The 16,019-nt window shown below is 39.9% G+C and overlaps 1 protein-coding gene and 1 long non-coding RNA gene across 2 annotated transcripts in view; one reads left to right on the forward strand and one right to left on the reverse strand.

Moving 5' to 3' along the window:
* Positions 1-16,019, reverse strand: part of LOC105724992 (cilia- and flagella-associated protein 44) — a 70,201-nt gene that overhangs the window by 38,113 nt on the left and 16,069 nt on the right. Inside the window, exons 3-6 of the mRNA XM_064374616.1 lie at positions 12,188-12,340; positions 11,124-11,277; positions 4,946-5,108; positions 1,081-1,183 (exon numbers count right to left, since the gene is read on the reverse strand). Of these exons, the coding sequence (XP_064230686.1) occupies positions 1,081-1,183; positions 4,946-5,108; positions 11,124-11,277; positions 12,188-12,340 (573 nt within the window). The remainder of the gene's footprint in view (positions 1-1,080; positions 1,184-4,945; positions 5,109-11,123; positions 11,278-12,187; positions 12,341-16,019) is intronic.
* LOC135274216 (uncharacterized) overlaps positions 1-16,019 on the forward strand; it is a 31,625-nt gene that overhangs the window by 6,837 nt on the left and 8,769 nt on the right. Inside the window, exons 2-3 of the long non-coding RNA XR_010341996.1 lie at positions 1,775-1,893; positions 12,559-12,614. This is a non-coding gene — a long non-coding RNA (uncharacterized LOC135274216). The remainder of the gene's footprint in view (positions 1-1,774; positions 1,894-12,558; positions 12,615-16,019) is intronic.

A 16,019-nucleotide genomic window follows, 5' to 3' on the forward strand; every position in this document is an offset into this window, starting at 1 on the left:
TGCATTTGCTGAGGAGTGTTTTACTTCCAATTACATGGTCGATTTTAGAATAAGTGTCATGTAGCACTGAGAAGAATGTATATTCTGTGGATCTGAAGTACACAGTTATGCAGACATCTGCTAGGTCCACTTGATCCAGAGCTGAGTTTGAATCCTGCATATCCTTGTTAATTTTTTGTGTTGTTGATCTGTCTAATACTGACAGTGGGGTGTTAAAGTCTCCCACTATTATTGTGTGAGAGTCTACATCCCTTTGTAGGTCTCTAAGAATTTATGAATCTGGGTGCTCCTGTATTGGGTGCATATATATTCAGAATAGTTAGCTCTTCTTGAATTGTTCCCATTACCATTATATAATGCCCTTCTTTGTCTTTTTTGATCTGTGTTAGTTTAAAGTCTGTTTTGTTAGAGACTAGGATTGCAACCCCTACTTTTATTTATTTTTTCTTTCCATTTGCTTGGTAAATTTTCCTTTATCCCTTTGATTTGAGCCCATGTGTGTCTTTACAGATAAAATGGGTCTCCTGAGTAACAGCACACCTATGGGCCTTGACTCCTTATCCAATTTGCCAGTCTGTGTCTTTGTTTTTGTTTTTGTTTTTGTTTGAGATGGAGTTTTGCTCTTGTTGCCCAGGCTGGAGTGCAATGGCATGATCTCAGCTCACCCCAACCTCCAACTCCCGGGTTCAGGTGATTCACCTGCCTTGGCCTCCCAAGTAGCTGGGATTACAGGCATGTGCCACCATGCCTGGCTAATTTTGTATTTTAGTAGAGATGGGGTTTCTCTTTGTTGGTCAGGCTGGTCTTGAACTCCTGACCTCAGGTGATCCACTCACCTCAGCCTCCTAAAGTACAGGTGTGAGTCACCACATCTGCCCAGTCTGTGTCTTTTAATTGGGGCATTTAGCCCATTTACATTTAAAGTTAGTATTGTTATATGTGAATTTGAATAAATCTCTTTTCTATCTTCCACTAGTTCTGTTTCTCTGGAGAACCCTGACTTATGAAATACTGTCACACCTTCTTCAGAATGTTGTTATCCTTGAACAGGAAATATTTTAAATATGCTTCTAAACTTACCTCGAAGGATTCTGTAGGGTCTCAGAGAAGGAAATTCATAGATGATAATATTTGGAAAACTCCCTTTTTCAGCTACTGCGAAGTAAGTTTTATGTGGATGAACCTACAAAAGATAAAATGTCACCAAAATATTAACAGAAAAATTTTCATATAAATAGTCTGATTAATGCAGTATTTAGCATTATTTCATAATTTGTGTAGTAGGCTTTACTTCAATAGAAAACTCAAAAATGGGTATCCAGTAAATATTTTGATGATGGATATAATTTAAACTGAAAACTAGAAAAATACACACTTTAAGTTTTACTTTAAGACAGTCACTTCTAGCTCTACAATTTTTTTAATTGCCATTGGAAGAGCTAGAACAATGGTTCTCAATCTTTAATGTGTGTCAGAGTCCACAGAAGGGCTTATTGAAATACAGATTGCAAGCCCTACCCCCGAGAGTTTCTAACTTAATAGGTCAGGCTGGGACTCGAGAATTTGCATTTACATGTCTGACAAAATGATTTCTAACAAGGTGATTTACATTCTGACAAGGTGATTGACATTCTAACAAGGTGATGTTGATGTGGCTAGTTTGGAGAGCTTGCTTTGAGAACTGCTAAGTGGGATCAATTGTCTACCCTCCATATAAATCAACCTAAATTTTGTATAGAAAAATTCATGGAATGTATGAAATTCTTATTTCCAGACCAGGTTACATCACAATTTTTAAAATTTCACTCTGGAAAAACTTACCACAAATGAATGTAAACTTACTAGAAGTGAGAAAGATATAATATTTGCAAGCCAGACACAGAGGAAAATACAGTAAGTATGCCCTGGATAAACTATTGTGTCAGTAGTTTTAAAGATAGCTATCTAAGTTGGATAGAATAATATGTTCATTTCTGTTATTTTTATCTATTGGTAAGCCAAATATGTAGGAAGAGTAAATGGCCAGCCAAAAATTCAAAATAAAAATAAGCTGTTACAAGAATAAGCTATTTAAAGCACATATTATACTTATAAAATTCTGTTTTCAGGTATTATTTCACATCTCCTAATTATATATAAGACAAAGAGCCTGGTTCTCAGATATAGATTGCTAATCCTGGTACCCAAGATAACATTATTTCCTTTATATTTTACACCAACCTTGTGAGCTTAGATACCACTATTATCTCCACCTTATTGACGAGTAAACCGAGGCACAGAGTTTAAGTAACTTGCCTGCAGTCACACAGTCTACAGTGTGTTAATGTAAGAGATAGGATTCAAGCCAAGTGTTGGAGTCAAGAAACAAATGGGACAAGAAATAGCAGATCTCAAGGAGGTAGGGGAAATGGATTAAGACCATATCTATCTGATTCCCATTTATAAAGAAATACAGTGTGGAACATGTGGTCAAAGAAATTTGGATGAAGATCCAGACAAATCCTTTACCCTTCTAGGTCTTGTCTACAGTAAGTTTAAAAATTTCTGCCTAATGCAAGGTTCTTTGAACTGATTGTACCATGGACTATACCATGGTGACCCCTGTGATCCACACATACACCTCCAGACAGCCTCCTGGAGCCAGAAAGCCTAAAGTAACAGAAAAATCGCAAAAGGAGAAGAATAGCTAGCTCCTGCAGTGCTTGATTAACCCACCTTGTGACATTCTACCATTGCTCCTGCCTCAACCATTCCTGCCTCAACTGATAAGTCAACCTTGTGACACTGGACTTCTGACACTGCCCCCACCAATGGCACCTGCCTGGCTTGCAAAAAGTGCCCTGAACTATAACTTCTGTAACTTTCCACTGCCTACCCCAAATCTATAAAACCAACTCCTATCCCACTGCCCTTCACTGACTCTCTTTTCTAACTCAGCCCACTCACACCCAGGTGAATAAAACAGCCTTGTTGCTCACACAAAGCCTGTTTAGGGGTCTCTTCATTCACAGTGTGCCTAACACCTCTCATATTGGAAATTGCTGTAGGGCTGAGTTTGGGAGATGGATTGACTGAGACAGAGTCTCACTCTGTCACCCAGGCTGGAGTGCAGTGGCATGATCTCTGCTCACTGCAACCTCCACCTACCAGGCTCAAGCAATTCTCGTGCCTCAGTGTCCTAAGTAGGTGGAATTACAGGCATATGCAACCACACCTGGTTAATTTTTGCATTTGTAGTAGAGATGGGGTTCCACCATGTTGGCCAGGCTGGCCCTGAACTCACACCCTCAGCCTCCCAAAGTGCTATGATTACAGGCACGGGCCACCACGCCCAGCCAGGAGTTTTATTTTTAGTGAAGACCTGTAATTAATCATTCACTTTACATCCAACGTAGAGATTCACCCTAACTTTTCCAGGTAGGGTACCCAAACACTTTTCTCATAGCTTTGCTACAGTATTTCTCATCCTTACCTGGATAACTGTTTCAGAAAAGATGAGGTAACATGGACAGTGGAGGCAAGGCCTCTGTCACAACCCAGGCTTCAACAGCTCCAGCACACACAGACAAAAGCCCTTGTGGACATAAAATTGCTCAACATCCAGGTGGATGAGGATTAGGATTAGCTTACTTATTTTTTTTTTTTTAGGACGGAGTTTCACTCTTATTGCCCAGGCTGGAGTGCAATGGTGCGATCTCAGCTTACTGCAACCTCTGCCTCCCAGATTCAAGCAGTTCTCCTGCCTCAGCCTCCCAAGGTAGCTGGGATCACAGGTGTGTGCCACCATGCCAAGCTAATTTTGTATTTTTAGTAGAGACGGGTTTTCTCCACATTGGTCAGGCTGGTCTTGAACTTCCAACCTCAGGTGATCCACCCACCTGGCCTCCCAAAGTGTTGGGATTATAGGCAGAGCCACTGAGCACGGCCAGGATTAGCATTCTTGACCACACTACACCTCTGACTACTGTCCTCAAACCAAATTATTTTATAACAAAATAGTAAAATAGAAATTTAAAAACTATTATTGACCACAAAGTAATAGATAAATATTTGACAATTAGGTGTTTCCTCATCTCCTGCAGATGGTGTGGACCTCAGAGCTCCTGAAACCTCACAGGCTGACTTCCCTTCACAAAATCCATGACCCTCATGTTGGGCCCATGGCTATCTGCACACAGGTACTGCCACATTAACTGCCACATTTTCATGTAATGTACTTGTGTGTCTAGTTGGTTTTTTTTTTCTTTCTTACAAATATAGGTCTTGTCTCTTTAGATGGATTTTAAATTCTGAATTCACAGAGGTCATGAGCTCTTCTTCATTTAAATTCCCTGCTATATATTCCGTGTAGTGTTGGATGCACAGTATTACATAATAAATTATTGCTGAAGTTATTAGTCTTGTAACAAACTCCCTGAGGACATGGACTTTTATCATGTATACATGCTATATATAGATAGATGATGAAGAAAAAAACAAACATGATAGTATATTTCACTCCATACATCTCAACACATCCTGTTTCCATAGTAATCTATGTCTACATCCTCTGTGTCTCACGTTTTCCTCACTTTCTCCATTCCCATGGCCATGTGCCTGCTCCAGCTTTCAGATTAAAAATCTTTAAAATGTCTTCACTCACTTCCACTTCTAATCTAAATGTGAAAAACTTGCCTGACTATGGGGAAGTCACCTAACCTCTATAAGCCTGTTCCCTATCTGCAAAAAGAAATAATAATAATATAATAGTGCAAAGAGGTAATGACAGTGAATGTAGTAGCTGTAATAACTGAATTGAAAATGCCTGAGAATACAGACAGTTGTGCATCTCGTGTGAATCCAAAACACTGTACATGGTGTTGGCATCTAACAACCATATTGGCTGGTCCACAGAACAAGCAAAAAAAACATAGATTATTTTTTTTCTAATTGATCGAAGACATACCCCAATGACGCCAATTCCTTCACCGCTGCTACTTCGCAGGTAGATCTGTTCCTTGGTTTTCAAATTCAGAAAGATCACTTGGTTCCCAGCTATGTACACTGCATTACTGTCATCCAGAAGTTGTAGGTTGGCTCGCTTTCTGCAGTCATAACCAAAAGAATGTCTGAGGGAAGCTGCTAAGGAAAAGAAGTGAAAAACAACACTGTCCCAGGGATTGGAAAAGTGAAGAAATAAATATATCTTAGATGAAGATATGAGGTTGAAGTAGTTGAATTTTACCCTGAAACTCATGATTTTTCTATGTATCACTAAAAAATTTGTTTTTAAATTAGGTGAGGAAAAAAAGGCCTGAGCAGGAAATAAATAAATAAATAAACAAATCAGGTGACTATCCCCATACTCTGATTTAGTTAATATTTTAATTTTCCTGGGGAATCCTGAGAGCCCATTAATTGTTTTTGCAAAAATAAATAAGGTTAAACCTATTTGGATACCACAGACAGCAAAGTTGTCACCTGGACAATTTTATTATCCTATCTTCCACTAAAACTAAATCATGCTGTATAACATGGGAGAAAATCTGTATCTTCATCACCTTTGTATTCACAATGCCTGCTAAATTTGTTGACTAACCATAATAAAAATATTATGTAGGCAAATTCTAACATGTTTGTAAAATTCTAACACACCATTTGATAATATGATTATAATAAATTCACATACATTTAACTAAAATTTAATTCGTATCAACAAATTATGAAAATTGATTAATATATAACATATAAATATATATGTAATTAATAGACTAACATTTCTTTTCTGAGCTTAGTATATGTATGGGTGTGTAGGTAAGTAGCATGTGTATGTGTTTGTGTGTGTGTATGCTATAGAATAAAATTGTACTGATTCAAAATAGAGTGGGACTTACTAAACTAAAGAGTTTCTGCACAGCAAAATAAACCATCAACAGATTAAACAGCCAACCTACAGAACAGGAGAAAAAATTCCCAAACTATGCATCTGACAAAAGGCTAATATCCAAAATCTGTAAGAGACTTAAAGAAATCAACAAGAAAAAAATAATCCCACTAAAAAGCAGGCAGAGGACTTCAATAGACACTTTTCAAAAGAAGACATACAAGCAGCCAACAAACATGAAAAATGCTCAACATCACTAATCATCAGTGACATGCAAATCAAAACCACAATGAGATACTATCTCATACCAGTCAGAAAGGCTATCATTAAAAAGTCAAAAAATAAGAGATGTTGGTGAGGCTGCAGACAAAAGCAAATGCTTGTATGTTATTAGTGAGAATGTAAATTCGTTCAGCCACTGTGGAAAGCAGTTTGCAGGTTTCTCAAAGAACTAAAATTAGAACTACCATTCAATCTAGCAATCCCATTGCTGGGGATATACCCAAAGAAAAATCACTGTACCAAAAAGATGCATGCACTCATATGCTTATCACAGCACTATTTATAACAGCGAAGACATGGAATCCACCTAGGTTCCCATCAGTGGTGCACTAGATAAAGAAAACGTGACATATATACACCATGAAATACTATACAGCCATGAAAACAATGAAATCATGTCCTTTGCATCAGCATGGATGCAGCTGGACGCCATTATCCTAAGCAAATTAATGTAGAAACAGAAAACCAAATATTGCATGTTCTCACTTATAAGTGGGAGCTAAATATTGGGTATGCACAGACATAAAGACAGGAACAACAGATACTACGGATTCCAAAGTAGGGGGAGGGAGGGGACAAAGGCTGAAAACCTTCCTATTGGGTCCTATGTTCACTTGTGGGTGATGAGATCAACCGAAGCCCTAACGTCAGTATCACACAATATATTCTTCTAATAAGCCTGCATGTGTACCCTCTGAATCTAAAATAAAAATAATTTTTTTAAAAAGAGGTATAAAAATCTAAGTTATATAAAACATATTTTAAATGTATATTGTTAGTAAGTTTAAGTCAAAATTAATATACCCAAAACATAAATATAATAAGCAAGTTAAGTGAAACCAATCTATGAAAAAAATTAGAGTTGACAAAAGAAGCATATCCTATAGTGTAGCTTAAGCAAAAAGATTCTTTGTTCACAAGAATTTGTTGCTGAACATCTAAGTTGAGGGATTATTGGAGGAATTTGTATTTCTTGTGCCCTTGTTTAAAAACAAATTGTGATTTTAGAGGATTCCACTTATTCATAAGTACAAATTTTCATAGAAAGAAATATTAAAGTTTAACAAGAAAATGTAGAATGTAAAAAGAGAGATTTAAATTAATGCAATTTAAATTGTGAAATATAAAGAAATTATAACCAAGTATAAGCAGCCTCTCTTGTTACCAAATAGTTAAAGTGAAAGAGATAGCCAGGCACGGTGGCTGACACCTGTAATCCCAGCACTTTAGGAGGCCGAGGTGGGTGGATCACGAGGTCGGAGTTCGAGACCAGCCTGGCCAACATGGTAAAATCTCATCTCTACTAAAGATACAAAAAATTAGCCAGGCATGGTAGCACACCTGTAATCCCAGCTACTAGGGAGGCTGAGGCAGGAGAATCACTTGAACCTGGGGAGACGGAGGTTGCAGTGAGTGGAGATTGCGCCATTGCACTCCAGCCTGGGTGACAGGGTGAGACTTCATCTCAAAAAAACAAAGATATAAAAAAAAGAGATAAAGAGATAAAGCATTTCAGGGTACTGGATCTGTTCAAGGAAAAGAAATTTTACGTCTTTTTTCTTCTCTTCAAACCACTACCCTCACTTTCCCTTCTTCCCTTCCTTTTTTTCCCTCTTCCCAGGTGGCAATATAATACCTCAGAAGGCTAAAAGCATGTTAGTAGCTATGAGAATAGAAATGGGTTACCATTTCTTCACTACCTTAGATGAAAATAGGAATTAGAGAAATTATCATTTATCTAATATTATCTTTAATTTTAGCGGGAAAACTCCCTTTTACATGCTGCTGTCCTGATAAAAGGGCAAGCCAGGATGGGTCAGGTTGTTAACTTCTCAAATTCTCACCCTCTAAATTACAGCTTACTGAGGGCAGAGGCTGCTTCTCTCGGTCTCCACTTCCCAGAATGCCTAGCACATTGTCTTCACCCTTTTAGTTATTCAGGAAATGTTTGTTGAATGAATCAATTCATTAATTTGTGCATAACTAGAACCTGATCCTTTCCTTTTTCTTCTTTTTTAGAGATAGGATCTCACTTTGTCACCCAGGCTGGAGTGCAGTGACATGAACACGGCTCACTGCAGCCTCAACTTCCCAGGCTCAAGAGCTCCTCCCACCTCAGCCCCTCAAGTTGCTGGGACTACAGGTGTGCACCACCACACCTGGCTAATTTTTGTGTTTTTTTGCCATGTTGCCCAGACTGGTCTCGAATTCCTGAGCTCAAGTGATCTGCCTGCCAAGTCTCCCAAGGTGCTAGGATTACAGGTGTGAGCCACTGCGCCTGGTCTGATCCTTTCCTTTTAATCCCAGACACAGCAGCAGACCCTCAGTGGAGTTCTGAAAATCTTAAAATGTGTTTTGATATATCTTCAGCACTCTTTGTCTTATCTCATCCTCTCTTCTAGCTTGCCTCTTCTTAAATTCCTGTCAAAGACCTAGAGCTTTCAATGTTTGTCCATAGTCATCCAAGAACTTCACTTTAAAATGTTTAAACATTGTCAAGTTCTGTATAATGTCCTTTAAAATTATACCATGGTTTATGTGATACTTTATAAATAGCACATTTCTTGCTATTGAAAGAAAACTTAAAATTAAGTTTTCTTAAAAGCCAAATTAAATTTAACAGAGTTTAACTGAGCACAGAACAATTCAAGAATTGGGCAGCCTTCTCAGCCAGAGTAGGCCCAGAAATTCCAGCCCAGCCACGTGCAGGAAGATTTATGGACTGAAAAAGGAAAGTGACGCATAGAAAACAAAAATGAAGCACAGAAATAGCCAAACTGCTTACAGCTTGGCGTCTGCCCTATTTTAACACAGTTTCAATAGTTGGCCACCTTTGATTGACCAAAACTTGAGTAATTGGCTCAGAGTAGACTTGAGTCTAACTCCCTCTAGGTTATAGTTCACCATGTACAGCGAAACCTTTAGGCCAAACTTAAAATACGTAAGGAGGCAGCTTTAGGCTAAACTTCATTTAACATTGCTAAAATTTAAAAGACGTACATTTAAAAACTGAATTAGAATCAATATAATATATTAATAATCACTAAAGGGTTAATTAAAAGAGTACTTAGGGAATGCATGATGGCTGACTTGTTCTTCCTAGAATTCCCCACAAGATAGAGAGATTATATTTGTTCCATCGCCAGAGAACAGAACTAAATCTAATGGGGGCCATCCCAGTGAGGCAGGATTTTATTCAAGGCCCAAAAAGCTCTCTAGTGAGACATCCAAAAGTGAGGTAAGCTACTCTGTGATTTTTTTGGTGTTGAAAATGTTTAAGAAAAGGCTATAGCCGGGCGCAGTGGCTCACGCCTGTAATCCCAGCACTTTGGGAGGCCGAGGCGGGTGGATCACGAGGTCAAGAGATCGAGACCATCCTGGTCAACATGGTGAAACCGCATCTCTACTAAAAATACAAAAAATTAGCTGGGCATGGTGGCGCGTGCCTGTAATCTCAGCTACTCAGGAGGCTGAGGCAGGAGAATCGCCTGAACCCAGGAGGTGGAGGTTGCGGTGAGCCGAGATCGCGCCATTGCACTCCAGCCTGGGTAACAAGAGCGAAACTCCGTCTCAAAAAAAGAAAGAAAAGGCTATAGTTTATACAGCCACCCATCTAGCATGAACAGAGAGAATTCATATATTGGAATAAAAGTTGAGGTTCTTCTGACTCTGCTGTTTAGAATCTAGGCATGTTTCTCTAATACAGACCCTCCTGTCCTCAAACAGTGACAAAGCGGCTCACTGCCAAACCATCTCGGAGAGTTTTTTCGGAGTACATATGCCCAAGTCCCTCTCCACACAGAACTAGCATAGTAGGTCCGAGAAGGCATCAGAGCATTGCGTACTTTAGGAAAAACTTCCAGGGGATTCTAATATACCACCCCACCCCATCTGGGAAAAAAAAAAAAGGCAAAAAGGAAGTAAACAGCATAACTTTTGTCAGAAACTTGTCCAAAGATGGGCAAAAAAAAAAAGCCATGAAGAGAGAAAATTCTAGGTTACAAGATAATTCAGCATGAATTAGTTTAGTTACACCTGGGATTTAACAACATGTTCTATTTTTATGTTTTCATGTAAAAAGCAAAACTGAGTCAGTGAGTATTGTAAGTATTCACTATCTCTGTAAGTATTCCTCATGTAAGAGGCCAGTCAGTGGTTTCGGCCATGTGATGACAAGCACTAACTATCCAAAAGGCGAGCCCAGTAACTTGCCGGCTACGGACCCCAATGGAAACTGTCTTCTAACTACCTGCATCGCAAGCCTAACATCACCATGTGACGGCAAACACTAAATCCCCTTGTCAGTTATCCCCAGTTCCACATATCTCCAAGGGCTCTTATTCTCCAGACCAATAAAAACTTGCTATTTTGTGCCCTATTTCCTAAGAATTGTCTTCTCTGACAGTTCTTCTGATATATAACGTGAAAATACTAATGCCTTACAATGGACAGACACATAAGTGTTTCAAGAAAGAAAATCAATGATTTAACTTAACAGGCAATGGCAAAAGTAAATGGGAATAAGACGTCTTCTGGTTTCCTTCACTCAGGTCTCATGAACTGCAGTCTTTCCACTTGTGCAAAGGACAGCCAGAAAAACATCATTTCTCTGTATGGTTATTTGGCACCAAACAAAAGCTTAGTTTAAATTAAGATCATGCATTTCTATCAAATCTCTAAGAACTCAAGCTTCTTAGAATGACCTAAGATGGGCTGGCACACTTTTAAAGGGCAGGTAGTAAATAGTTTTGGCGTTGTGAGCCAGACGGTCTCTGTCACAGCTACTCATGTCTACCCTTGTGTAATGGCAGCCATAATAAACAAAATGTAAACAAATGGATGTAGCTGTGTTCCAATAAAACCTGATTTACAAAAACAGGTGGGAAGGCAGATTTGGGCTCCCTGGGGCGTAGTTTGCTGACCTCTGACCTAAGAAATGAAAATCCCAAAATTATACATAATTGGCCAGGGTGGATACATGAGTGTGAGAAGATCCAGTGGTATGTTTGAATCCAGAGTCACAAAAGGCTTCGAAGCAAGCTCCATATAATCATAGAAGAAACTTTCTGATATTTTCTTTTTAACTTCCTCCTCTGCCTCTTCCGCAGCTGGAGCAGGGGGTTGCTGAGATACTAAAAAAATAAAATAATTTAAGAAGAGTGATATGGTTTGGCTGTGTCCCCACCCAAATCTTATCTTGAATTGTAGTCCCCATAATCTCCACAAGTCGTGGGAGGGACCTGGTAGGAGGTAATTGAATCTTAGGGGCTGTTACCTCCATGCTGTTCTCATGATGGTGAATGAGTTCTCACATGATCTGATGGTTTTATAAGGGGCATTTCCCTCCTTCACTCTGCACTTCTCCTTCCTGCCATCATATGAAGAAGAACGTGTTTGCTTCCCTTTCTGCCATGATTGTAAGTTCCCTGAGGCCTCCCCAGCCATGCAGAACTGTGAGTCAAGTAAACCTCTTTCCTTTAAAAATTACCCAGTCTCAGGTATATCTTTATTAGCAGCGTGAGAACCGACTAATACAGAGTGTCTAGTGAATACAAAATTGTATTTCCCAGGGACAGGAGGAATGTACACAGCCTGCAATACTCTTGCCATAAGTACTACCACTGGCCTGAATATAGGACACAGTCATCAATGAGCATGGAAGGAAAAGCCATCATGCCCACATGCATTGGGAGTAAATGCTGAGCTCTGGTCATGGCACAACAGTCTCCAAGAGCAACTCCCAATTACTTTCAAGCGAGAGGTGAACTCCCACTCATGTGTAGTAGAGCTGTTTTTATACCTTCTCAAAACCCAGAAGAATGAGTATGAGAGTTCTGTATGTGATCCTCAGAAATAAAAACCACAAGTCTAGGGCTGCTAACATACCCTAACGAAATATGCACAATATTTGTCCTTTTATCATTCCCACACAGACACACATCCTGTAGATTTTTCTTTCTATAGATTTATAACTGTTGAATTTGTCTGGCTATTTGTCTTTAAAACAGTGACAATTACTGGTAGAAAACTAATAATACCTACCTGTGGTGCTTTGCAAATCTTCATACTGAAATGAACTCAAACTTCCTTCCAAATGTTCCTCATCTGAGTCTTCTTCTAAATATGATTCTTCCCCTTCAGTAAATGTTTCATCTGTGGCATCTTCTAAAAATTTGTTATCTTCTTTAACAGGAGCTATTAAAATTTGTTTTAATAACTTCTAAATTTCGATTAAACATTTTCTTATTTCTAAAATAGATAAAACTTCCAATTTGCTTGTGCTCTAGATGTAATAAATTTTAATACATACTCAAAAATTTCTAGAAGAATCATTTTATTTGGTCAGTCTTGTAACTTTACAAAATAGAAAAGCCTCTTCTGTTTGTTAACCTCCATTTTCACTTCATTTCTAGTCTATTTCCTATCACTAAATACTTAGAGGAAGGAAAAGATAAGGAAAAAAACAGAGGTTAGTATGCTGCTATCATAATTTCAACTAAATTCAATTTAACCAACTTTTATAGGGAACCTGTTATGTTAAAGACAAATAAAGCTTATCGAAGCACAACTTTCTCTGAGTATGATGATTTTGCTTGGAAGTGGTATCCCAGGAACAAGTTGGAATATTGGCTTTAGGACAAGCTGGGAATGAGAACTGGAATATGAGTAGAACGGCCCCAGGTATAAGCCAACATTTCAGATCAAGTCCAAACATGGAGATGGTTAAAATATACAATGCCAAGCAGGATGGGTATACTTTCATATAGGGCTAGGTGAACTTTCAGAAGAACAAGGAAGAAATGGCAAAGTGTACTACTAGGTACCAGAGCTATACAGTAGATATGAGATGAGACTAAAAGATTAGGAACAACACCCAAGACTAATATGAATAAGACAGAAAAGCTGGGCCAAGCCAATTAGTTGCAGAATGGGAGAGTTCCTTAGGATTCATGTATCTGGATGGCAAGAAAGTAATCCTGGGTACCTAAATCGGCCAAACACACAGGTTGGATTCCCCAAGGGAGGGTCCTAGAGAACTACTCTTTAATAATACCTTAGCTCTTTCTTGTGACTGGGGCAACCAAAGACTATTTCCTCATTTCAAGATTAGGGCACTACAAGAGTAACACTCCTCCTAACCTCTGGCTTCCCCGGAGAAGGAGCTAGAACTGATAGATGAGGTAGGTGATCGCTGATTAACAAATTGAGAGGGGAGATCCAAGATGGCCGCTTAGGAGGAACTCGGGAATGCAGCTCCGAGAGAAAGCACAGAGGGTGAGTGGACGCCGTATTTCCAGACTGATTTTTACTGCCCACAGTCCAGGAGATTCACACGCAGAGAAGCCACACGGGTCGCCAGCGCCGCTGGCGCTGCTGGCTTGAACAGCACAGCCGCTGGGCCGGCACCCTGAGGCAACGGCTCACTGTACAAAGTGAGAGAGTCTGAGTCCCCTATAAGCCAGCAAGGGGAGCTGAAACGGGGAGCCAGGCCAGCGCCACGAATCTCAGAGCCGCGGCTTTAGCCAACGCAGCGGCTCCGGAGGCAGATCAGATGAGACGGTATCCCCTCTTACCCAGCAAGAAGACCTGAAACACAACTGAAACCGGGACGGTCCAGCTCTGTGGAGGAGGGGCGTTCTCCATAGGCACCCTGCTATTCCCAGGGCAATCTAACAAGGCAATCCGCCACTACAGAGACTCCGTCACTACAGGGGCGGGCCAACATCGCGGAAGCAGTTCTAACTACACCCAGAAGTTCACACGGAAGCTGGGTGGAGCCCACAGCAGCTTAGCGAAGCCTCTGCAACCTGAGTGTGACTAGGCTGCCACCTTGTGGGCAGGGAAAACAGCAACCGCACAGGGGAACATCATAAAACCGTAACTCCCTGGGACAGAACACCTGGGGGGAAGAGCAGGGGGTTTATGAGTTCTGCCACAGCAGACTTAAAATTACCAAAATCAGAAAGACAACAACTACAAAGTCAACAGGTGGATAAATCCACAAAGATGGGAAGAAACCAGCGCAAAAAGGATGAAAACACCCAAAACCAGAACACTTCTCCTCCTACAAGGGATCACAACTCCTCACCAGCAAGGGAACAAGACTGGATGGAGAATGAGTGTGATGAAATGACAGAATTAGCTTCAGAATTAGCTTTCAGAAAGGATAATAAGAAACTTCCGTGAGCTAAAAGAACATGTTCTAACCCAATGCAAAGAAACTAAGAACCTTGAAAAAAGACTTGACGAAATGCTAACAAGAATGGACAACTTAGAGAGGAATATGAGCGAATTGATGGAGCTGAAAAACACAACACGAGAACTTCGTGAAGCATGCACAAGTTTCAACAGCCGAATTGACCAAGCAGAAGAAAGGATATCAGAGGTCGAAGATCAACTCAATGAAATAAAACGAGAAGGCAAGATTAGAGAAAACAGGGTAAAAAGGAATGAACAAAGTCAACAAGAAATATGGGACTATGTGAAAAGACCTAATCTACGTTTGATAGGTGTACCTGAATGTGACGAAGAGAATGCATCCAAGCTGGAAAATACTCTTCAGGATATTATCCAGGAAAACTTCCCCAACCTAACAAGGCAGGCCAAGATTCAAGTCCAGGAAATACAGAGAACACCACAAAGATACTCCTCTAGAAGAGCAACCCCAAGACACATAATCATCAGATTCACCAGGGTTGAAATGAAGGAGAAAATACTAAGGGCAGCCAGAGAGAAAGGTCGGGTTACCCACAAAGGGAAGCCCATCAGACTCACTGCAGATCTCTCAGCAGAAACCCTACAGGCCAGAAGAGAGTGGGGGCCGATATTCAACATCCTTAAGGAAAAGAACTTTCAACCCAGAATTTCGTATCCAGCCAAACTAAGCTTCATAAGTGAAGGAAAAATAAAATCCTTTGTGAACAAGCAAGAACTCAGAGAGTTCATCACCACCAGACCAGCTCTACAAGAGCTCCTGAAGGAGGCACTACACATAGAAAAGAACAACCAGTACCAGCCACTCCAAAAACACACGAAAAGGTAAAGAGCATCAACACAATGAAGAATCTGCATCAACCAAAGGGCAAAACAGCCACCTAGCACCAAAATGACAGGATCGAATTCACACATAACAATATTAACCCTAAATGTAAACGGACTAAATGCCCCAATCAAAAGACACAGACTGGCAAATTGGATAAAAAGCCAAAACCCATCAGTGTGCTGTATCCAGGAAACCCATCTCGCATGCAAGGATACACAAAGGCTCAAAATAAAGGGATGGAGGAAGATTTACCAAGCAAATGGAGAGCAAAAAAAAGCAGGAGTTGCAATTCTCATCTCTGATAAAATAGACTTTAAAGCAACAAAGATCAAAAGAGACAAAGAAGGACATTACATAATGGTAAAAGGATCAATGCAGCAAGAAGAGCTAACGATCCTAAATATATATGCACCTAATACAGGAGCACCCAGATACATAAGGCAAGTTCTTAAAGACTTACAAAGAGACTTAGACTCCCACACAATAATAGTGGGAGACTTCAACACACCATTGTCAATATTAGACAGATCAACGAGACAGAAAATTAACAAGGATATCCAGGACTTGAACTCAGACCTGGAACAAGCAAACCTAATAGACGTTTACAGAACTCTCCACCCCAAATCCACAGAATATACATTCTTCTCAGCACCACATCACACCTACTCTAAAATTGACCACATAATTGGAAGTAAATCACTCCTCAGCAAATGCAAAAGAACGGAAACCATAACAAACAGTCTCTCAGACCACAGTGCAATCAAGTTAGAACTCAGAATTCAGAAACCAACCCAGAACCGCACAGCCTCATGGAAAATGAACAACTTTCTC

This window comes from Aotus nancymaae, unplaced genomic scaffold, assembly GCF_030222135.1.
Source record: "Aotus nancymaae isolate 86718 unplaced genomic scaffold, 86718_ANA_hifiasm-v0.15.2.pri h1tg000011l, whole genome shotgun sequence".
In the NCBI taxonomy this organism is placed as follows: Eukaryota; Metazoa; Chordata; class Mammalia; order Primates; family Aotidae; genus Aotus; species Aotus nancymaae.